The following is a 25,312-nucleotide window of genomic DNA, read 5'->3' on the forward strand; positions in this document are numbered from 1 at the left end:
TGTTATAGAAAGTAAATGTGTATTTAAGATGGGATGCATGTGGTTTTATAGTCTCTCCTGTGTGGTGTAGTAGTCTCCCAGTAACTTGAGTGCTGCTCTAGAGGCTCTTGAGAATGTTACAAAAGCATCTGAGCCTCGGACCAGAAATAGAGTTATGTTAGGTCTGAGCCTCAGTTTGTTTGGTTCTACTAATTAAACTGTGCGAAGAGCAGACCAGAGACGCAGCGCCTCCCTCATCTATCCTGTATCTTTGACATGTTTTGACACTGAGCCAGACATTTTTCAAATGTGAAAGGGACTTGTTAATGAATCATGTTCATTAGTTAAGGTGAGGCAAGTGTAATGCTTTTTACTTTCGTTTGTGTGCATATAGGTGTGTGTTTTCAGATTCAGTTGGGGAGGAGCACTTTATTGTCATCTGCCAGCAATTGTCTTTTCCTCCATGCTGCTGTTTTACAACAAGTCTTAAACCCAGCATGTTGTTTTTAGTTCTGCCCGAACAATAAAATTATTAAATGTCAGTGAGCTGTTTGGCTACTACTGTGATTTGTTAGGTGGTTCTGGGTGCAGCCCTAGGCTGGTTATTGCCCAACGAAAACTACTGGCATGCTGTTGCAGAAAAAAAGCAGATGGGAAGAAGTACATGTTATTCAGAGAATATTAACATTCCACAAGTTGTTAATGATTCATAAAGTCATGTAGCATCCTTTTAATTCTGCTGTGTGTGTCCATTCAACATGCCACTGCAAAACATGTACACCTTCAAACAGCAACAGCATTGGGGAGTGTTAATATGTGTTGAGTTAAGAAAGAATAGATTTTTTGCAACAGGAATACTGCAGTAATGTTTTAAGAAGAACAGAGGATGCTCTCAACAAACTCTCCTTAAAGCACTGTTTACGTAGAGTAAGTAAAGACCTATTCAAAGATGTTATTGCAATAACAATTTGCAGTATATGAAAGAGGCTTTCAAACAATTAAGCTATGTCTGAGGTTCAGGTATTACCTTGGAAATGGTTTGTTATGGTTTCCAGAGATTTTAATTGGAGGACCATGTTTGTTTGAGGCAATGCAAAGCCCTGTAATAAGTGGTGCTTGAGAAGCCAACTATCGGTGAGCGTCCCTCAGGCAACAAACTATCTGCAGAGAATTCCTATTCTAAGGATGAGTTGATTTAATTCAACTTGAGCTTGTATCTGTGGTTTTTAAATGGATAAAACGGTGTATGACATATCAAGTGTGTGTGTGAAACTGTATAAAGGCTAGGCCGTTCTTACAGGGGGACGAGGATGACCTTCTGGAGATGCAGTATATTGTATGCAATCAGAATACAGTTAAGGATGACAGAGACACAAGACAAACCAGCTTAATTTGGTCTCCTATGGTTGTCAGTGTGCTCTAACAAAGCATTAGCTGCTTTATGGTTGTCAGACGGGCTTGCAGCTATGCATGAGGAAGGTATCTTTTGTGTCACAACAAAGTGGATACTTATTCCCTTGTGAAATTCTCCTCAGGCTTATTTTGTTTCCTCCAGACATATGAGTGTGTAATTTCCAAGCCTTGCTCCATTTACAGAGGCTATGCCCTTCGGCTTGTGTGTCATGCTCACACATGAAAAGCTTGTTTATTTGTGAAGGAATCGTCTGCATTGCTTTTTCACATGATCCAGAACTTAAATCAAATCTTTTTTTTAAGGCTTCTCCTTTCTCCTTTCAAATACAGTTGACATATATTTGTTCTTTTATTTATGGCTGCTTATGCTGGGAGAATGTAAACATGATGCCAGCTGACAGTTTATAATGGGTTGACTTCATACTTCATTGACATATTTGATGAGTAGAGCACATTATTGGTATACCATAACCCTTTCCTTTCATCTTTCTTCTCCCCCAGTGCTCTGTAACTAGCCAGGGTATCAGCCCCTGCTCCACACTGACCAGCAGCACGGCGTCTCCCTGCACTGACAGCCCATGCTCCACACTCAACAGCACCACCAGCCGCCCCCCCCCTCAGCTGCTCCAGCCCCTGTGGGACCATCACTAGCCCCAGCTCTACACTTGAGAGCAAAGATAGTGGCATCATAGGTAAGGAATAACCAACTCTTTAATATTAAGCAGATAGAAACTTGTATGGGTTTTGAAAAACTGGAACTAGAAGTACTAATGTCCTTCCTTTGAGGTACCCTGTTTTTTACTTAATTTTGCAATAAGACTGACGATTCATTAGAAAGTCCCTGCTTTGTTTGATTCGTGTTGGACACACCCTGGCTACAAGTTTGAATCTTTTTACTGCGGTAATGTGGAGATTGAGATAAACCTGTGCCAAGTAGGCAGTGAAGCTGATTTGTAACTAGAAAGCATAGTTGAAAACAATAAAGGCTTTAAAATAATTGCACAAAATCGGCTTTGGAAATGTTTTATAGTGTAGCAATGCAACCAACACCTTTGTCAGGTCTCGAAGATACTCCCGCACAATGCATTTGTGTGTGCAGCACTGATTGTAAATATGCATTTGTTTGAAAAGAATATTTGTCAGACCTATAAACTTGCAGCTCAGACCCAGCCAAATGTAGGCCGGAGATGGAGATATATAGGTAAGCCTATAATATTTGATTATGCTGCATATGTACTGCACATATACTGTATTTGAGGCAATTTAAATACAATTGTAAAGCATGATGCAAAACTAAAGCATTTAGCAGACATATGAACCCATATAACATGATGTAGAATGTCTGTCAAACTGACTTTGTTGCTGTTTAAAACCAACTGTTGCCGATATATTCGGTAACCACACTAGGAATGTCGGTGATGAGCCAGGTCAGAACCAGTAGGAAACATGGCACAGCGAATCAATAGTTTAGTTAGGAGTGTGAGGAACCCACCTTAGAGTAATGACATAAATATCGGGAGCCTTCAGAGTGTGATCTAAACATTGGTCTACTCTAGACAAAGGCTCGGCTGACCTCTCAGTAATCTGTTATCCCTTTTTTGCATTCATCCTGCACATTACAATTGAGAGATCTCCATGACACTCTTCTATTTCTCATTAACATTCTGTGAATGGAGCCTTATGTGCATCTGGGATTCAGATAAAAAAATCGTACATGAGACATGTCACTCATTCATCCTTTTGTTAAACCTAGTGGATTTTGTCTGAATGAAAATAATTTGAGTCAGGTATTCAGCCTTTACCATATGTCAGTTATTTATTATAGAGCTGTGAGAGAGCATTGCAGTGACAGTTTGACGTTGTATTATATCTGTAGTAATAGCCCTGTAGGACACCTGGGAATTTACACAAGCTGGCAGAAATACAACGTTGTCTATCGATGTATTAATCCGCCTGCTGCTTCGTCTTACAAAGCTTCCGGTTTGATCCTGCAGCTTCCCTTAGTTGAACTTAATAATTTTCGAATACTACTTTAGATAGGAGAAGGTTAATATCCTTGTAGGATGTCAAACATGTTATGCCTATTTGGGTAACTGTTTGACATGACTGTTATGCAGTAAAAATCAATAAGAGATGGATGAAGCATAACAATCTGGAATTATTATTAATGCAGAGACTGATACCATGAGTCAGTCCGTCTATTCCCCCAGAGCAATATCATAGCTAGCTTCTAAAACATTTATGGAAGCTGTGATAGAATATCTTCCAGCATGGAGCATCGACATGTTGCCACCCAGGATTTGACATAATCACGTTGCATGTTGTGTGATGCACAATATCTTGTCCAAAACGTATTTTTTGTGAGAGAATAACACAATGTGACGTTGGTCGACCTCCCACCCATCGGCCTTAATAGGACATTTAGCAGACATAGATGAGAACAAAGCTATGTTGTGTCCACAAGTAAGATTCCAACCAGATTTAATTTCCCCTGTTCTTTGAAGTTTGACTCTGACACTGATTCCAAAACCACATTAATTTGGCTTTGTACTGCGTTAAAAGCTCCTTTGTGGAATTTGAGAGATTCAAAGTCTTAACGTTTACAAGATTGCTCCCAGAGGAGTTTTTCTGCATGAGGTGCCTGTAGCAATGAGCATAACCAGCTCTTACTTTGGTGAAATTATAAGCTTTCCACACGTTTTTTAATAAATAAATATGTATTCTTTGAGATGGGCTACAGTTCAACCAGTAAGCAATCCCTGTAACCTCTTAAACATCGGGCTGACTGCTAATGCAATGCTCACTGCAGGGCTGGACGTGACTGTTGTCATGAATGGCTTTATACTTGCCCAGGTAAAAGCACAGGAGACAGAAGGTCCATGATGTGTTGTATTAATGAGTGATGATGCAACATGCTGCATTCTGAAACCCAGATTAGGAGTGTGTGATGCAAATGCAGCCAGCTGGCCGGTCAGATCCAGGCCTCTGACCGAGCCGATGTTTCTGCATCCAGCTCGTGTAGCTGTGGGCCTCCACTCATCTTTTAGGTTTGTTATTTGATGACAAGGTTGGCCTAAGGGAGGATTAAAGGATTTGTTGTCTTGTTATCAAAATACCTGTCTGAACTCAAAAACACTGAAGGCAGTTTTAAACACTAATTCTTCACTTTACTCTTCAATATGTTTTAGTGTGAATTTAGTGTAGTAGTTCGGCAGTATTAGATCGGTTCCTTCTAAAGATAACTAATGAAAAAAACAAAGGACTTTCAAAGTTTCTGACTCAGGAAGTTCATTTTAAAAGTCCATGCCATTTTGTCTTTCCAGTTTTCATTAGTGTCTCTACTAGTATGCCGTCAGGTGGTGAAGAGTTTTAAGAAGGGCAATGAGAAGAAGCATGGCGTTATTCAAAGTTAAAAGCTCCATTACAGAGATTAGAGATGAAGACAGATAAATGTTCATAGCCCCCAAGAGCATCTTACCTCCCTCACTTGCTCTAATTCCCCTCACTATTTTATCTCCCCTCAGCCACCATCACCAGTTCTTCTGAGAATGATGACCGCAGTGGCTCCAGCCTGGAGTGGAGTAAGGATGGCAGCCTGAGAGGCAGCGGGCGCCATGGCCTGGCACAGAGTGTGCGGGCTGACACCTGCTCTCCTGTGGCCGAAGAAGACTCCAACAGTGCCACATCAACGCCTGCAGACACCCCATCCAGGACCGACCAGAAGCAGTCCAACACTGTGGCAGGAGCACAGAAGCCTCCAAGTCGATCACCTGAGGGACCATTTTCATACTCATCGCAGACAACTTCTTCCCTCATGATGCCGAGGCCAAACTCTGTTGCAGGTACAGAAAAAGCCTTTGTGTTGCTGTTTTTTTGAGGTCTTGCCATCTGGATGTCTTCTGTGCATAAGAGGTAGATTAGGGGTGTCAAACATTCATAAAAGCAGGGCGTCGGATGGCCTGGCAGAAGGTCTAATCCGGCCAGCGTGATGACTTTGCAAAGTGTAATAATGACTGCAATTTTGACAACTTCAATATATTTTGTATGTATACAACTTATTCTATACCTTAATAGTTAGCACTTGTAGTGTGTATGATGTGTCAGTTCAGGTGGTCAGGATTACTACACAGATGTGGAAATGAATGGAAAATAAATAAGTTAATTACATGTGCAGAATGTACTTTCTTGCACTAAAACAAAGGTAACAATTTTAAGTTTTGTATAGGTTAGTATGCTATGATTTAACCGGTTTGGCCGACTTGAGATTACATCTGTATGTGGCTGAGGTAGAGGAATGTATGTGTATACCTTTCCTCATTGACTCGTGCGTTCATTTAGCATCACATGAAACATTTCAGTCTTAAACCTTCTTCTCGTAGCCTAGTAACATTTGTTATGCTGAGTGGAAAACTCTGACTCTGTGCTTGTGTGTCTCTCTGCATCCCATTGTCAGTCAGTTCAAGTTTGTTATGCTATGATACAACCTGTGCCTGAGGCTGACAAGTGTGCTGTCATTTGTAGTCCAAGCAAAGGGGACAGACACACACGGAGAGAAGCATCTGTAGAAACACAGAGAATGAGGCTTTCTCTCAGAAGCCAGGTTGCGCTTCACAACAAGGAGTGGGGTATCAAGGCAGAGGTTTGGGATTAGGCAGCTGTTGTAAGCGGTGCCTGGGCGGACCCGAGCACAAACCGCTTTCTGGCTGATCTGTTCTGCATTCCTGCCCTGGAAGCTCCGTGTTATGGCTCAGCTCGCCATATCCACACAGCTGTCACAGTTGTTGATATCCCTTCTCAGCCCCCCTTTTCATCCCTCACTTTCCCCACTTTTCCATTCCTATATCTCCCCCTCAAGACCTCCCGCTGTTGTTGCTGTTGCTGCTTTTGACCTTGGCCCTGTTGTAACTCACGCAGCCATGTTTTACATCTTCCTCTAAAACTAAAGACCAAAGGCTAGTTGAGAAGATCAGAAGCCCAACAGTAATCAAGCCCTCACCGTATGGCATGGTTGAACTGGTATTTGAGAACCATCATTTTGAGCTGTGTTATAGCCTACTATTAGGATTCACTAAAGACAGTTGTTGGATTTTATGTGTTAGTGAACTGTGAAATCACCATCCGTGAAGTCTGCAGCTCTACCTGCGATCAGGGGATCTGGTGTGAACGGTTGGGCTACTAGAAATAAAAGCATAATAAATGTAAAGGACATGAGTTTGCTTTTTATAGAAGCTGAAGACTAGAGCGTGAATATTGGGTGAATGGTACATGTAATGAAAAAGCTCTCTTCAAGGGAAGTATGGAGAGGTGAGAAACAATGTGTAGAGCAGATTAACTTTTTCACACTGCATTGTACAAGCAGACTATTTCATTGGTGAGGTGAAATCACAGGAAATTGCAAAGGCAGGGGCGGACTGTGCATCACTTTCGTATATTGTTGATATTTGTTTGCTTCAGTATATGACAGTTTCCATGACTGTTTTCCCCATTTCACCTGGGTGCCGCAGCTGCCAATGTGTTGCAGATCAAATGCTTTAATGCTCCCGCAGAATATGCCTCCCCTGGGTTTGACCTTGTTACAAAACAGTAACTATATTCACTCAGTGCTGCTACTTTTACTTTATAGTTTTTTCCTTTTTTTGGTGACATCTTGCTTAGGTTCCTGTTGAGTTTGCACTTTGGGATTTACCTTGCAGTGTCCTTTATCTATTGGTAAGATGAAGTAGAAGTAAGCAACTCGAGGCAGAATAAGCAGAATCGAAGCAGAATACGTAGTTGATGGTTAGTGCATAACCTTCACTTAGACTCAAAATGTATTTTGTACTGCTATTGCACCGAACTTGGATAATGTTTCTTCAACATTCAATTGAATAAATGCCCTTAATGTCGACTATAAGTGGCACATACAAGGCAATGTGCTGTTCAGTAGCTCTATAGCTCCATGAGACCATACCCCTTTGATATCTCATCATTATTTTGCCAATGACATAAACCTTAATGGTACAGACACACACTGGCTCATAAACCTAGCAGACCAGGAAATATTCGCCTGCTTATGTGTATTGGTTTGCTGGGTGAGCGCCAGTGTGCTCGTCTCCCTGTGTGCTTCAAGTGTTTATTGGCTGATGTCATAGTTATACACCGTTGTCCTCTAGGGTCCTGCGGAATTCACACCTCAGATTATATGCTGTGCTACAAAGCCCTGAGAAAAGACATCAAGGGCACGGTGAGAGACATCCTCATTTACGGCCCAAACCAATCTGTGTTGGTGTCATAGTGTGCCAGGGACAATGCTTTTTTTTCTCTTCGGTTGCTGCTCAAGGAAATGATATTCTACAAAAAAAAATGCTTACAAAGAAACAAATAATAAAGCAGGAAGGAGCTGAATAGATTAAATCCTATTGTCCAAAAGAAAAAGCATCTTTCCATTATTAGTGCATTCACTCTCTGTGCCAGTACTTCTGCAACCACTTCCTATTGTGTTGTTCTGTATGCCAGGATTAGATAATGAGGAGGTGTCTGCTGTGACTATACCTCTACTTTGTCCATAGACGTTAAGTTAAGGCAAGGAGCATACAGAACTTTAAATGAAAGCATATGATTTATCCCCCCAATGCCTAAATGCTGGGGTTCATACTCTCGGATTTTCATTCAGTGAACTTTCATTCAATACTCATAGATTGAGAGTCAGCATCTGAGACTATTGCACTCTGCATTAAAACAGTACAAAGCTCCCTTTGCTTTGGTCAGTAACTTGTAGTTCATAGGAGGTCACGTATCTCTCCTAAGTCCTATTGACAAGTAAAAGAAAGATGGCCTGTTAGAGTGCAAAGGGATCTAGGTACAAACAACCATGATCTTTGCAAGGTGTCTGTGCCCACAGTGTGAGGATCTTTAACATCTAAAGGAAGCTTTGAGTAGATGTTACTTGAAACTGAAACGAGCCAGTTAAAGTTGTATGTTAACTGGAGGCTTCCTGTTGGTATTCAAGTATGTGGAGACCATGAAGTAAACATGCTGAAGCAATAACGACGTATCTCATATAGTCTTGGATCTCATCACGCTCCCAAAAAGAGCGGTATAAATATGTTCCTCTATCGATTAACTAAGCATTGAAATCTACAAAGCCACAGTTTCTCACAGGAAAAGCTGTTTTTGTCTGTGTGTCTCATGCCATTCAACAAGTGTATGACTGTGCCGCTAGAATGTTAGCAATGTATGAGGAAGGAATGTCGGCTTATTGCTTAGAAGTGTCATTTGCACCGCCTTGGTGAACACACAGATCGTGGCAAGCTTGTCCCCGGGCTGCTGTGGGAACTCAAGCTGCACAGTGAAGAGCGTGCATGTGCTGTGGAAAGTTGCACAAATGTCGGCTCGCACCACCTGTCACCACCACTGAGCAGAATTCAGACGTCTCTTTAGGAGCAGTTGGTAATTGCATCATTAGTCGGTAGTCTAAGGAATCATCTTGGCCACCTTTCTTCATAGGAAAATATTTTCTTCTACCTTGCAAGGCAGCATTAAAAAGCCACAACGGCAACCACATCAGCCGCTACAGACATTTATCATCCATTTAATATTAAAATAGACCCGGTTTAAGATAATTATGACTCGATGTGTGTACAGCCCTTCTATGTGGAGCATTTTGTTTTTCTCATATCCTCACAGTAAACACTCACTCAACATTTAACCTCCGTTCAAAATGCACATGTCTTTCTGCAGCTCAGATTTAAAACCCTGCGGAGGAAGCTCTCAACAAACAAATCACATTTTTTCCTGAAGATAAATGGCTTTCTTAACAATAATTACATTTGACACACAATTCAATTTTATTCAGATTTATTTTCATTTCACTTCTAACTGCTTCCACAACCTGATCAACACATTGACAACATAAACCTTTTTACCGAGACGTTCAAGTGTCAATTCTTCATGTATGTAACACCCTTTGCTATTTGAAATGGTTGTCAAAATTGCCGTTATTGTCTGGCACTCATTACCACCCTTACTCTTCATTATATTCAGGTAATACGTTTTGAGTCATTCGTAATTTAGTTTTTTAAGATTACAGAGTCAAAGGTCAATATTTAATGTGGCCGCTGGTATTTCCTGGTTTTGTAATCTTAGCTTGAGCTGCTTGTAGTCGAGTTGCTCAGACAGGGAGATTGACTCAGGGCCATTTGGAATGGGGCTGCAGTGCATCAGTGCTGTGATGTTATTTGACAAAGCTTTGTGGTCTGAGCCATTTGGAGGTACAGTACTTATTTGTTTCTAATCCAAAGTCCTCTGCACTTCTGGCAAAACTCACGCTCTGTGATAATGGATCCAAGATCCTTCTTTAGACTGGGTCATAAACTAAGTCCTTGGACAATTATCAAGTAACTTCAAGGATATGTTGTTCTTTCATCAAAATCTTGGAGTACAGTGACATGGTAAGATTTGAGAGCAGATTCCATCTGTATTTTATTAGAAAGACTGACGTCATCTTTACCTCTTCTACAATCTCTGACTCAATGATGTTGGCAAAGGTCAGACAGTCATTTTCTTGAGTAAAAATATCTGTCTGTCAGTACTGCAGCTTTTTACAATTAAATAAGGTCTAGTCTCTGTGGTATTGGAGTAGGAAGGCTTGATGTGACGTTTTTTAGGTGAACCACTAAAAACTAATGTACTCGTGTTTTCAATACAATATTGTCTCGTGAAAGTTTTGGACTTTGTCAAGCTGTTTTTTTTCAAAGTTGTGTGATGTCATCAGGCAGCCATAAAACTCTCCTGTGCGTTCAGCTTATCTGTTTGGATAAAGATTTAAAAGAATGCAAAAAGAGACAGCCCATTCATATTGTCCAGCTCGCTAAAAAGGTCACAGTGACATCCTTTAAAATGTCTACTCTCAGATAATTGTTTATGCCTCTATGTCACAGCAGGAGCAAAACAAAAACCTTTCCTGGGATCAATCTGTTTTGTTTTTTCAAAGCCATTTAAAATTCGACTCAGTGGCACTCCATTGACAGGTCAGATCTTGCCAAATGCCTAATCTCAAAGGGACAATGTGTAAGCTCACTACTCTCTGCCACCACTGAGCCATCTGGCTATGTTTGATTGACAGCACCCCGCTATTGAGAATGATGTAATAGATGTAAAGCTACTCAGCAACTGTTTGACGGCATGCATATTTTAACGTCCAAGGTCTTTATTCATCCTAGCTGTGGTTCTTGTTGGCACTGAGTTTTTGCACTAAGGTATAGACTGGCTTTTATATACTGTCAGTATTGTGCTTTTAACCTTGTGCTAGGCAGTTTTTTTAGCCACGCTCACGCTCTGACCATGTGTGTCAGTAGGTTGGCTGGTGCAACACTTTGGTCCAGCGTGAAATATATCGATAACACTTGAATGAAATGCCATGGAAGTTTAAACAGATATTTATGAAATGTTCAACCTTATAAAAGTAATACAATAACACTTATGTGCATCTGATCAAAATGCATCCAGCAGTTTGGTTTATAACTGTATATCTGCTTATCAATAAGATGGTAAACTAGGTAAGAATGATACATGCAATACATAAGCCTGTTAGCATTATTAGCATTGTCATTGTTCATTAAGTTAGGATCTCTTAGGTAGCTTGTACTTGTAGTACTTGTTGCACCACTCTCAACACGCTTCACCATTCAGAAGGTTTTTTAAGGTCATAGATGGTTGAGTTGCTGTTGGTTTACTGCCAACATAGGGGTCTGCCAAACCCGGTGATGGGTGTAAGGTTATCCCAGGACAGGAAAGAAAGCTTCCTGAACGTGTGGCACTGGAAAATAGTGTTAAATAATAAAAGGACTGTACTAAAAGTTTGATAGCAGAATACATGGTGAACATTTAATATCTGAACTTTTAACAAAAGTGGAACATTGCAGCTAGGGGGTTTTTAAAAAAAAAAAGTTTCCATGGTAACACGTCAAATTTGTATTCAGGCCATTTCACACTTAGTCTGCTTAAGCTAAAGCCATGATGACTTAACAGGTCAGAGAAGGACTTGAGGGCTGATGTTAAAGTATTTAACACAGACAATTCACCAACGCCTTCTGCGACACAGATATCTTTAACAGGGATGGGTGGCTGTTAATTGAGTTTTTTTTTTCAACCGTTTGTCTCTCTTTATCATGTTATTGTGAAACTTTTATTATATCAAAATGTTCTGGATCATAGTTTGCATCTTTTACACAACACATGATCTAATATCTGCTTGCTACATGATGATTGTATACTATGACAAATTGATATCAAGATGACGCTTAAGTGATTATCACAGTTATTAGTTTTCCCTGACACCAATTGCAGTGCGTTTCAGACTATTATCTGTGTTATAGCAACCAGATATGTTGCCTTCCATTTTATACAGAATTGGTAGGATAGGGCCATCCTCTCAAAAATGTATTTCAGTTTTGCACATACAATGTCACACTGGTTAAATAGATTTCCTTCATCTTGAAAAGGCAAAAAGGTGGACATTGTGACAGGAATACTGACTGTTTCCTTTGGTAAAGAGAAAAGTGGAGTCAAGTCAGGGCAATAAGGGGGGCAGTGGTTAAAGCAGGGGAGCTGCTCTGTTCTGTCATGGGAACACAGGACTGAAGTTTTCAAAGGGCAGAGCTGCCTGAGGAAAAAATCATTTTCATCAGAATACTGTCTGACACATTTGTACGGCTTCAAAGTCACTGCAAGCACACACTTCAAGGTATCATATGGACATTTTTTCAATGAGTGGAGACGTGCCAGAGTAGGAAGGAATATAGAGTCACAGAGTGGGAAAGAAACGAAAAGAGGGTTGGAAGGATATGAAGTCTACCTGTGGGAATCCTCAGCCTTGAAAGACTTGGAGATATGACTTAACAAAAAGGAAAAGGGTTGTGGTGCAGAATGCATTATCACAGACAGAAATGGAGAAGTGTGTGCATTTAAAAAACTCAAGCAAATCAAACTGAGCTTTGCCTTCAGTTTTAGCTTATTGTTATCAGGAGCAAAAGTATGTGCCTGGTGCCTGGAGATTCATTATTAGTTTTTCCTCTTAAGTAGTAAAGAAATCGGAGAGAAAAAAAAGACCTTCATGTGGTTCTCATGTCATTATTGGGCTTTAGTGGTAATTTGTTCTCTCTCCTCTGTTCACATATCTCCTTTACCGCCTCACACCACCGTATTATTGCCATATTCTTTCTAGAAATATTTATAAATCTAGGGCTCTTTCAACCTCTGTTTCGCATGCCTTTCTCTTACCCCTCTCCTGCCACAGATTAATCCTACAGTAGCTGCACATTACACACTGTAATCAGCCACTGGAACTAAATCTCTTAGTTTTCCATTTCTTTTTATTCACTCCTTTTTTCCACTCCTGCTTGCTTATCTTTGCTTTGTGGTTGTGTGACTGCAAATTCATGCAGCACATAGACAGAGGTGCATGTGTGAAGAGAGCATGACACTCTTTTGCAAAGTGTTGCACTCATTTAGCACCTAATTCTGTGGATGCTGTGACTGGCTGAGCGCTAAAGAGGGGACAGCCAAGTCCTCTGCTCAGCAGCTGAATGCTGCCAGTGGGCCTGCATGGATGCACTGGGGCAGAGGAATCGCTTTTTGTGCCCTCACTGAGCTCATCAACTCCGAGCACTCTCAAGGGATAAAGGTGAGGGTCTGCGCACTGCCTACTTGTCCATATTCCTGCCCTAGTATATTCCTCCCTGTGGACTTGGGGAAGGCTTTGAGAATAACCACTGTCATTCATGGCTCTGCTGGTGGATGTAAGTAGTTTTTCAGTTTAGCTTTAGAATCAAGTGTTTATATTGTGCTTGCCTTATATAGTTTGTTGAAGCTTCAACTCTGTCCATTATGGTTCATTTTGAAAGCTCCATCCACTGCAGTAAAAACAGGCCTTCCTTTATTCCAGTCGGGGCTGCATTGATGGCCGCTTCTTCAGTGACTCTGTTGTCAGCAGACACGTTTTTAATAAGTGGGACATTCCAGAGAGTAAGTTAGCGATCAATTGAGGGGGGAGAGGGAGTGAAAAGAAGAGATGAGTGTTTGTGACATACTCTGCCAGCTGAGGCTGATAAAGTAGAAAGCAGAGGCTTTCAGTCTGCTCTCCAACAGGGCCAAGAGAGCATGGATCACCATGGTGATAGTATTGTTGGAACAGTGAATAGTGATTGGAAGAGAAACCTTGATGCACACTGCACATCTTTATTATCTTTCCAGAACATCACATACATCAGGCAGGAAGTTTGATGGTTATGTAAACTCTGCCTCATCGAGTCGTTTATCTACAGACGTCAGTTACCGTAAAAACATCCAACAAAAGCTACAAAAGATCCAACGAAAGCTTGACTTCCACAACATTTCTCTGGGTATTTTAAGTTGTTGAAAGATTAGCCTATAGTATAATGATTAATTTTCTCCAAACGCATAACCTTGAAATCATTTTGGAAAGTGTGCATCACATTACTAATATTGTTGTCTGTTGTGCGTTATTGTGCTTGAATGTCTTAACATGTTTTAAGCAACATAAATCTCATCCTGTAAAGTGAAACGTTTGAATTGTTATATGTATTTTTTATGTCTTTTAAATTGCACTTTTGAGGAACCTGCAATCCAAGTTTTTATACATTACATAATAACACCTTAGTTCTGTAAACATTTTGTCAATAAACCTTTGAATCTGGAACTGGTTATTTCCTCTCGATTTTAAAGAAACATAAAGGCAATCTTCTCTCTTTGCAGGCCCCAGTGGGGGTGTTGTTGGGACAGACCTCTCTACTATATTTTGTGAAGCTGTCAGTTCAAGTCAAAGAAAAAAGGAGCATTTCTGTTTCTAGGGACACTGTTATTTATTCTGTTTAAGTATACTCGTACCTTCACACACAGCCTCAAGGAAACAGCAAATGTTAGAGTGCACTTGCTGGCGCCTTCTTCAGTCATCTTTTCTCAAAAATTACACTTTTTCTCCTGTGTGTGTTTCTGATTTAGTCTCTTAGTCTCGATGTGGGGAATGCACTCGAGATGCATCAAGTGTTCTGCTTCACTTATTTCATTTCTATCTCTGTCTACAGCGACCAGTTCCACAAAGCTGGAAGACTTGAGCTTTCTTGATGAACAGCGCAACACCCCCCTGCGGACATCCATCCGCCTACCGTGGCATAATACAGGAGGAAGGCCACCTATGGACTCCAAAGGTGACTGCGCTCAGCATTGTGGGGTTGTTGTTTTGGCTCTACTGCTGTTTCAGCTCTAATGGTATCTGGTGTGTCCATGTCCATATAAGGTAGTGCTTGACAGAGTAGTAGTAGTAGTAGTTGTAAGTTTTAAACGCTAAAGTGGATTCTATCTCCTAAAATTAAAGGTTAAGATCTGCATTTCAAAAACTGTAGTAGTTATTTTATTTCAAACAATCCAAACACTGAGTATGGCTTTGAGCAATACTGCACTTATTTATATTGATGTTCTATTATCAATATGCACATTTCCTGCACCCACTAAGCTCTGGATAAAATCATTGCTGTGGTTCACCATCATTCATCTCGGTTATATGTTTTGAAACTTCAGTCTCACTGAGAGATCTCCCACAGAGTGAATCTTTGATGAGAACATGAATAATTTAGAACAACATCATTAGGTAGTCCAACTGTTTAACTGAAAAAACGTCCTTTTCCTTTTCCACACTTAAACATGGCGTTGACACAGATGCATCATGTCAGGTGATCATTTTTATATCCCTGCCCAAGTCAATAAACTTGTGTTGCGGTAAGACACTGTTCAGAATTATTCTAAGAAAAACAAATTTGGCAATGTAATCATTTTGTCTTTAAAGGATGGGGAAGAATGAGTTTGCAAGTTGTCAGTTTTTCTAAATATTATTCTACGTGGAGAAAGATCCATTGTTGTCATTGCATGATTGTGTTATTGGCACATCATTCTGAGGCTGCTGAAGAGCTTGTATTTAAATGGATGATGGTTCAACATTGCAGTCATTTGATTGAAAGTCTGCACTGACAGAAAGAAGAAGAATTACAAAAAGCATACTGAACCATGTTTCATGAGTCTCTTACATCTTATTTTTTCACTCTTGAAAATAAATATTCTAATATGTTTCTTTCTTCCTACTTGTCCTCAGCTCGATTTGCTCCCTACAAACCCGTTGACATCATGCTCAAGCCCTTGCTGTTCGAGGTGCCCAGCATCACCACAGACTCTGTGTTTGTGGGCAGAGATTGGCTCTTTCAGCAGCTGGAAGATGTCCTCAAGGCCAGCGAGTCCACAGAGAACCACGGCGCTGTGTTGGTGGGCAGTGTGGGTTATGGAAAAACGGCCATTATCTCCCGGCTAGTAGCACTCAGCTGTCACGGAGGTCGAATGCGTCAGATTGCCTCAAACAGTCCTAGTGCCTCCCCAAAAAGTGAGCAATTTGCCTAAAGAAAGATCATTACATTAGCTGCATTTTTTTTGTTATTGAATTTGAATTTTATTAATAGCTTGCTGATTGAGGAAAAGATAAAATATATATCTACTGACAACATAAACCTCCAGCACTAATGTAAAACTGATTTCACACAATTTAGCTATCGCAATAAATAACAAATAAAAGTATAAAAGCTAGATTTATAAATATTACGTTCTAATTTCTTTTTGTCTACAATTGTACTTGACAAAGTGTGTGTCTTTGTCCTCCAGGTGGTGGGGGACCAAACGCAGAACTTCCTCTCAGCCAGCCCCCACAGCCCACTCCACCGTCCAGTGCCACCAACACACTGAGGACCAACAGCTGCCCGGGGACCCCCGAGATGCAGCGACGCAGGGAGGAGGCTGTCAAACGGCTGGCTGCAAAGGTACACCTCTAACATTACTGTAGCTCAGGGTTCAGGAGAAATCCCACTGTGATTCTATCCCTTTTTTACAAGGATGTACACGGTGTGCATACTGAAGTTGTTTTAGTATGCGTTAGATCCACTGCAGAAAATATGTGTTTATATATGATTTCTGATTGTTTATGTTCCTTGGTTTTATTTTCAGCCTAGCCAGAATCTGCTGAGATTCTGAAAGACGGTGATTCTCTCATGAGCGTCCCAGGACCTTTAATATCACAGGCTTGTTTGATTTGAGAAGCAGTGAGCTTAGTTAAAGACTTGGCCATGAGAAGCAGGTTCAATAATGATGCCGTAAGACCGCGAGGAAGTGGGAACACAGAAAACTTCAGCTCATGTCTTAAGTGTGCCCTTTATGCTCACAGGTGGAAGGTATTTGCATTGTGTGGGGGAAGAATTACCACAGCGGCTGCCATGGGAACACATTTTACAGTACAGTCTGAGGTTTTGTCCTAAATAGCAAGCTGTTTCTTACAGTGCAGTCTGACATTTGCTTCAGATCATGTATGTTACATAAAGCACTTTCTCTACATCCTTTAACCTCTTAAGTTTAGAGGTTGCGTAATAGGTGCTGTGGCTTTCAATGCTTTTCATTAAGGTAGACACATAGAACAGTGCATTACCTCTATAGCCTCTTCTGTCCTTCCGTGGACAAAAAGACATTCATCGATTTCTTTACTTTTTTTGTGGTATTTTTTGCCTTTATTGGACAGTCAACATCAGAGAGATAATTGAGTTTCTCTGACCTGTAGCCCCCGCTCCTCATCTCTGCTCTCCTCCACATTTTGAGATGATGCTTTTAAAACATTCATGCTGCTATGCTTTTGTCAATCAGTTTTCAATCATTAAATCCCCCCAAAATGGAATGGCAGAACCTTCACCTCTGGTCTTCACATACATGTACATGTACATTTAGAAAATATCCACATGCAGATTTTTTAAAACAGCCCCACTGCTGCTTGCCATCCAATACCTGAACTTTCAGTTGATGTTTAAATGCTTTTAGTTGACTGACACTCTCAGAGGAAATGTAAACATGTTGCATAGCTTTGTCTTTGGAGAGTTATAATAAGGAAGATGAGTTATTAGGGCATTAATGTGTTTGACTTAATTAAAACACTTTTGTGACAGTGAATTGATTGCTCTTTTGATTGGTGACACAGCTTTCTAATAGGGCTTCATTTGATGCTTCATCCTCATTTTTAATATTACTGATTACATCCAGGTATCTCTGTAAAGCCTTAGGGGTTTCGCCCTCTTGCCTCATCATAAATGCCTCTTTAGTAGTGAAATGGGGCATGCGATAACTACAACACATTCTGCCTCTACCACTGGGAAGTCCATGCACCAGACAGCTGACGATATGCCACTGAGGCTCATCTAAATGTCTATGAAACCCAAGCAATATCCCTCAAGCCAATTATTGTGCAAAGTGTTTCCAGCAGGCGCTCCCCCAGGGGCTCTGTTCCTGTGATTTCTGAATACTGATGCAACACTGAGCAGATTCTGTCAAATTGTGCCAGTTTCTTTTTAATCATTCATTTGAAAGTGGTCTCATAACAGGGGCACTGAGGCCATTACATTTTATGGTTTATCGCAAGTTAATGACAGGGGCGCGTATTTAGGGAATGTTTCTAAACAGTGAACTCATTGTTGTGCCAGCACATGAAGTACTGCAGGTGCACTGCAGCATGTTGCATCATCATGTGTTGAGCTTCTTATTGCTCATTGATGAGGCAGGAGTCTACATGACTTGGACACTACCCATCACTGCAGTCTCTTTGTCAGGCACCTTTCCACAGTTATTCTATGCACTATATAAATGCCCCACAAGAGAGGTGTTCCACAGTGTCTGCTTTCACTGGTATATTGTTTTATTTCAAGCTTAACAACCACATCACTGCCCCGTTTCTGAGCTGAGCCTTTGTACAAGATTCAATGTACTGAGTAGCCCAATGAATTGTTTACTTTAGAATAATACTTTTTAAAGGATATGTGAATCAGTTGCTGTGTTTCTTCTTGTCTCCCTTTGATGTTTTTTTTTAATATAATGGTATGATGAGTATGACAACAGTCCTAGAATGCTGTACTCATTACTTCTGGAAACTTGTGATCACTTTCTTCCATTGTGCGGTTTTATTCTGCTAAATGCTCAATGAGATACCTACATTTCTGACACTAGCTTTGTAGAGCAACTTTTGTATAAAGCACATACATGGAGATGATGAGTAGATATGGTACTGAAAATAAGGGTGAAATAGACACAGCCTGAACCCCAGGGTTTTGTTCCTCTTAAATTGTAGTTGTTTCACAGTGCTTTCTTCGAGGCTCAAGATTGGTCTAGAGAGTTCACGCCCTTATTCCTACGTGGTCTTGTTTCAGACCTCTAAATCACTCTCAAGATCTTGAAGCCAGAGAGGATTTATTAGTTCATGTGGTTTATATTTCCTTTATTGCACATAAAGGAAATATAAATGCACTTTCAAATGTTGGATGTGCTTTAGCTTAGAAAAAAGTGATTTTTCCAGAAGATGGTGAGCATTGTTGATAGAGCAATAGGCAGCATCAGCAGAACAGGTCACCTGCTCCCCCCCCCTGCTGATCCTGGAAGTGTGTCAGGTCCTGGAATGAGAACAGAGGCAATCACCCCACATCATCTCTCTTTTCTTCTTCCCCAACCCTACCCCTCTTTTTCCCTTCTGAAGCGGACTTCCTTTGAACACTGTAGTGAAGATCTTTTTTTTTAGAGCTACATCTGTGATTCAGTGTTTCTTTCATAGTAGAGTTTATCTGAGGTGGTCATCCTCTGTAACCGTGCTTTATAGAGGTTATACATATAAAAGGGCATCAGATTCCATTCTGTATCCACAGAAATTGTTGTTTGGCCGACAAGGCGTTTGTAAATGCGTTAAGGTTATCACATGTTTCCAGCTTTTTATATTTTCTTTCTTAAGCCAAAACTAATTTAAGCCTTGATGAATTACTCTCAGATGTTTTAATTATTCTTCTTAGATCTGAAGTAATCCTATCTGTTGTCTCCCTTCTCTGTGTGTTCCAGGTGGTTGCATATCACTACTGCCAGGCGGATAACACCTACACTTGTCTGGTACCGGAGTTTGTTCATAGTATCGCTGCCCTGCTATGCAGAGCACACCAGCTCAGTGCGTACCGGGAGCTGCTGCTGAAAGAGCCCCACCTCCAGAGCATGCTCAGTCTGCGCTCCTGTGTCCAGGACCCCATGGCCGCTTTCCGGAGGGGGGTCCTCGAGCCACTAGCCAACCTTCGTAAAGGTAAAACATCATTGTGTCATATTTCAATATTTCAATTACATGGGCTTCTGTGAGTCAATTTGATCATTCACTGCGGCATGTTACTGCACTGTACTCAGGGAAATGTGTAATGTAGTATATAGACATTCTTCAGATGGCACACTGCTTACCTGGACAGAAGCGCTGACAGACATTCAAACTGTTTCTATGCCTTCTATGCACCAGCGTTGGTAGGCATAGTTTTTTGGTGGATTACTTGTTTATCCATCGGTCTCCTCGATATCTCAGGAATGCCTCGAGGAAACATCTTTTTCAATTGCTGTGTTGGCCATCTGAAACCTCTGCTTCATATTTAGAAAAAATATGGCAAGTGTTAAAGCACAACTATGTCCCAGCTGATGAGATCAGATAAAGCGGCTATAATTATGCTTTGATGCATGTTTACTTTTTTCCTTAAGCACTTAACCCCAAATTGTTCTAAATGCTTGTGTATTTGACAGAATGCAAGTTGCTCTGTTTGAAAGCATCTGCCAAATAGCTGTTGTGCAACAGAATTGTTGATCTAATCCGCTTTCTCATGAAGAGACTCTTCAGCTTGCAAACATTCGACTCATATTAAACTCTAACAGATGCCACGGACAGTATTAACTATTGTGTTAACGGAGTGAATATAACTTGACATATCAGTAGGGAGTAAAGAGGGAGCAGTGGGTGTGTAGTTGATGAATCAAAGTAAAGGCCCTTACCACTCACTCTCACTGCACCTTAGAGAGAAAGGGTTTGATTACTGCACAGAAACACGGCTCTATACCGTCGCCACGGTGCAGTTCAGTTGAGCTCACTTTTAAACCTCGGTAATTGTGTTTCCAGAGCGAAGGATTCCCGAGGAGGACCACATCATCTTGGTAGACGGGCTGAACGAGGCCGAGTTCCATAAGCCTGACTACGGAGACACCATCGCCTCCTTCATCACGAAGATCATCACCAAGTTCCCCTCTTGGCTTAAACTGGTGGTCACTGTCCGGGTCAATTTACTGGTGAGTAAGAGTTCGTTAATAAAAATAACAACAACATTGCGTTGTGCTTTTCTATGCAAAATGTATTTGTGTGCGATATCAGGTAATAAATTGTCAATTTTCTCATTAAGACTCGTAAAACCTGATTGTGTCAAGTATCTTCTTCAATAAGCTCATTACAGAAGGCTAGCTTATATATACATTTTCTCAAAGCAATTGTAAAATACAAGGCTAAAGTCTGATATGCTGCAACCTCCTGACACTGTCAGCCACTGCAGATTTTGACATGTGTGAAAGTTGAAAGGTTTATCCAAGCTGTTGATCCTTGTCACTGTGCTCTCTACAGAGTCATTTTTTGTCAAGCGTATCCAGTAACATTCAAGCAGGAACTGAAGCATCAGTGACCAGGGGATTCAACGCTGCATGACAGGGAAGGAGCAGTCAGTCACTACGAGCCGACTAGCTTGAAGGGAAAGTGACACTAGGTCGAACAGTTCCAGAGATTTGAGCCAGTGTTGAACTGATGATAGCTGAGGCTTTGGCATGCCCGATGAGACTCACGACGGCTGGGATGAAGCGCTGAGCTCAGGATAATAATGTGATAGCTGACATCCAGAGCTCTAGTTATTAATGCTCAGGCAGGAAGCCAGGCCGAGGTGGTGTCCATCAGTATGCAATGCACTGCAAGCCAAGATCAGCCCATTTGTTTTTATCCTGTGAGTCAGGATTAATATTCAGTTTATGTCGAGGCTCTCTGGATGTGCTGAATCAATCTATCCTAACACTGACATTGTGTATTCACCTCTATGAATCCGTCAGGATCCGTTTATGGTGTGGAAAGATTCTTTCGGATGTCCCAGCTGACTGCAAACCGAGCATTTGCTTAAAACATTTCTGGGAAAGTGAATGTAGCCAGGCTCTGATTGACACAGTGAAGCAGTTTTTTAAATTGGAGGGCATTTGTGTCATAGTCTCTTAACTCCAATTTGCAAGTAGAAGATAAAAAAGAAAAACTCATTCATAGAGCATGGGAATGCTACCAAATAATATGCTGATTTGAAATCTTTAAATAACTGTTTGGTTTGCAACCACTGCATCCTATTTGTGCGCAGAGGTGTAACGAAAGTGTCACAGTTTTGTTTTGCACTTTGAGCAAACAAATAGGATTTCACCAAGGAGAAAGGGTTCAGGATATTGGCCTTTGCTTGCTAGAATAATATCTGGCTTATCTGTGATGTGTTGCTGGCACTTCTCTCACCTCCTGGATTATAATCAGTGCGTGTCAGCGACTCGGTGCATGTGATGATCCATGTGTTTGTGAGTGTGTTTTCTCTACCTTGTCATGATGAGGTACAGAGAAGTGTTATCTCGCTGTGGCAACGTTTCTTTAGCCTCAAACAGGTAAAGGATTGGAGGATTAAGGTGCATTGATTTCTCCAATCCCCAGGACATAGATTGAAATGGGAGCTCCGGCTCTGACCTCTGTTAGAAGTGTTCCTGTTCCCCCCCACCACCACCACCACCACCACCATCTCTTGCCTCTTAATACTTACTTTCCTAGTCTTGTTTTTCTCAGTGTGTTTGCTCCCTACTGCTCTAAGAAGTCTCCTGATAGTAAACACACACACACACACACACACACACACACACACACACACACACACACACACACACACACACACACACACACACATATTACCTTCTCTGTTGTGGGACGATTGGGACAATTTATATTGCAAGGGGAACTAGAAAAAAAAATGTTGTTGTTTGGGTATTCGGATTCAATTGGTGTATGTACTCAACAACAAATGCTTATTTTGCAGTGAGCCTTGACGTAAGTTTAACTTCCTTTATGTCCCTGATTGTCTTTATTGTGTTTCTTCCACAGGAGATCACAAGCCTTCTCCCCTTCTCCAAGATCTCCCTGGATGACTTTACAGACAACGCAGAGATTAGCAACGACCTCAATGCGTATATCCAGTACCGTATCAATGGCAGCAAGGATATCATGAACAATATAAGCCTGAACGGCAAAGCAGATCCTATCACAGTCGGCAAGCTCAGCAGCCACCTGATCTCCCGGAGCCAGGGTTCCTACCTGTATCTCAAACTCACCCTGGATCTGTTCGAGAGAGGCCACCTGGTGATCAAGAGTGCCAGCTACAAAGTGGTGCCCGTCTCGCTCGCTGAGCTCTACCAGTTACAGTGCAACATGAAGTTCATGACCAATTCAGCCTTCGAGCGCTCACTGCCCATCCTCAACGTGGCGCTTGCCTCGCTGCACCCCATGACTGATGAGCAGCTGTTCCAGGCCATCAACGCCGGCTTCGTCCAAGGGGAGCTGCAATGGGAGGACTTCCAACAACGCATGGAGTTGCTCTCATGCTTCCTCATCAAACGTCGGGACAAGACGCGCATGTTTTGCCACCCCTCCTTCAGAGAGTGGCTGGTGTGGAGAGCCGATGGAGAGAGTACGGACTTCCTCTGTGACCCAAGGTCAGTCCTCGGCTTTTTTAATCAAATGCTGCAACTCAGCTGCTCCTTTAGGAATGTGGGTTACTATTACACTACATTATTACTATAACAGTCAAGTGAAGTCTGTCGAAAGGCGTTACTATCAGACCCCAAACAACCTGACAGAAACTACAAATATAATTGAATCTAAGGGGCTTTATACCAAAACATCCTCATGGTAATTTTGTAGCACAGCTTGCTATTCAGACCATTGAGTACAGATAATATTCACAGCAGGCAGCACTTTAATGTTTCAGAAATAATCATAGTTTTTTTCCATGAAGTGCTAGTAGTCTGTGATTCATGGCCACCACTTTGCATAAAGTGTAGACTGACTGGAGAGTAAGTAGAACATTCTGATCAATAAGCGCAGCATGACTTAAATGTGAGTCAAGGAGGAAAGATATGCCAGTTACTTATTGTAATTATAACAACCCGTAAAGTCATTATTCAACAGTTCAAATGATTAGCTAAAAGTAATGGTTATACTTGTAGTAGTATTATGAATGCTGACACAGTAAACCTACATTTTGACAGTCAATTAGCATGAAAAACTATAAAGACATTTGGAAACAGAAGGGGTGTAAAATATGTCACTAGTTGAGCTTTCAATCTGGGACTTATCTGCTTTAGTTTTGCTACCCTTATTGTAATTCTAGAGCCCCTCCCCAGATCAAAGACTTCAGTCATTCACTCCTAATAAATCGGATGATGTCACTCTGGCGAGCTTTTTTGCCTCCTTGCTGCTTGTCAGTCTCACCTCTGCTCACACAGTGGTCTCTCTAAATGCACCCGAGCCGAGCTTTATATTCCGCTCATTCGCAGCCTTCCAACTTCGTCATTAAAAAAACAGAGGCTCAGAGTCTGGCAGAGGGAATGCATATGCAGACAAAAGCTTGCTGCACTGCCTCTTAGTTTTTTTAGCCAGGGCACGAATGGAGATAATTGAAACCAGATCAAAGTGATCCGCAATCATGCATGTCCTTTTAATGAAGTTCTGCATCAATTAACGGCGGAGGGCCCTAGTGAAGAAGGAAAGGAGAACCCAGGGGTTTCACACTCTTCCCTAGCCTTCAGATGGGCATTGTGCACTTAACTCATGAATGTATGCAACAAAGAAGATCTTCATCTCTTCTGATTCCGATTCTGATGACTAAGCCAAGGTGCTCTTAAAGACTAAAATTGAAGTATAATTGAGAGAGTCCTGAAGGTGATGATCCATTGAGAATTGATCAGGGGAAAAGCATCAATCATATTTTTCGCTGTTACTCTGTTACCTATTCTCTTTCCAGCTGTGCATCCTCTCTGTTGTTTCCTCCCCAGGACTGGCCATGCTCTCATGGCTTTCATGCTCTCCCGCCAAGAGGGGAAGCTGAATCGCCAGCAGACAATGGAGCTGGGACACCACATCCTCAAAGCACACATCTTCAAGGTACAGATATGGAAGCTATTCATGTTCTCTACATTCATGTCTGATTGAAATCCATCCTTTCTATGAACGCCAAGGTGTTGTTTCATGGCTCTGTTTATCTATTTATGTATTGTGAGAGTAGAGTTCACCAGAGGATGGACCTGGGGATGTGAAGCAAACACTGACATTGACTGTGTGTGTGTGTGCGTGTGCGTGTGTGTGTGTGCAGGGCCTGAGTAAGAGAACAGGTGTGTCATCCAGTGTGCTGCAGGCTTTGTGGATCAGCTGCAGTGCCGATGGTCTCTCTGCAGCCCTGGCTTCACTGAGGAATCTCTACACACCCAACGTCAAGGTAAAACTGTTCTCCAACTCTTGCATGTCCGTTAATTAGATGATTATGTTTAATTAATTGAGAAATAATGATGATTTTGAGATACCAAACCTTTGCTGTTTCCGGCCTCTCAGTTATTTATTGTGTCTTTTTATCTGAGAAGGAGAGGGAAAGTGGGGAAAGAAAGTGGGGGAATGACTTTCAGCAACAGAAAAACATTCTGTACCAGTATAAATATAGTTTGTGGTTTTTCAAAATAATCAATTTAAAGACTTCTCCTGGAATCTGTAAACTAATGATGACACATATTATGTTATTAAAGCATTTGATTTGTATAAGTTAGTTCTAACAGTAATAGTTAGTTGATGAATCCAAAAGTATTTCTCTGCAACTGCCAAACCAAACACCCACTGATGATGAGTATAAATTGTATTGATAGTGGAATCCTCAAAGGTCCTCCAATAACGACACTTATACTTATACGACAT

General features: G+C 41.3%; 1 protein-coding gene across 1 annotated transcript in view; it reads left to right on the forward strand.

Annotated features, from left to right (window-relative positions):
* tanc1b (tetratricopeptide repeat, ankyrin repeat and coiled-coil containing 1b) overlaps window positions 1–25,312 on the forward strand; it is an 86,393-nt gene that overhangs the window by 45,651 nt on the left and 15,430 nt on the right. Inside the window, 11 exon segments of the mRNA XM_063888326.1 lie at window positions 1,894–2,000; window positions 2,002–2,084; window positions 4,917–5,234; window positions 14,475–14,597; window positions 15,536–15,817; window positions 16,093–16,247; window positions 19,342–19,573; window positions 20,423–20,589; window positions 22,457–23,064; window positions 24,406–24,514; window positions 24,723–24,845. Coding sequence (XP_063744396.1) covers window positions 1,894–2,000; window positions 2,002–2,084; window positions 4,917–5,234; window positions 14,475–14,597; window positions 15,536–15,817; window positions 16,093–16,247; window positions 19,342–19,573; window positions 20,423–20,589; window positions 22,457–23,064; window positions 24,406–24,514; window positions 24,723–24,845 — 2,307 coding nt within the window.

The sequence above is a fragment of the Eleginops maclovinus genome, chromosome 7, assembly GCF_036324505.1.
Source record: "Eleginops maclovinus isolate JMC-PN-2008 ecotype Puerto Natales chromosome 7, JC_Emac_rtc_rv5, whole genome shotgun sequence".
NCBI lineage: Eukaryota > Metazoa > Chordata > Actinopteri > Perciformes > Eleginopidae > Eleginops > Eleginops maclovinus.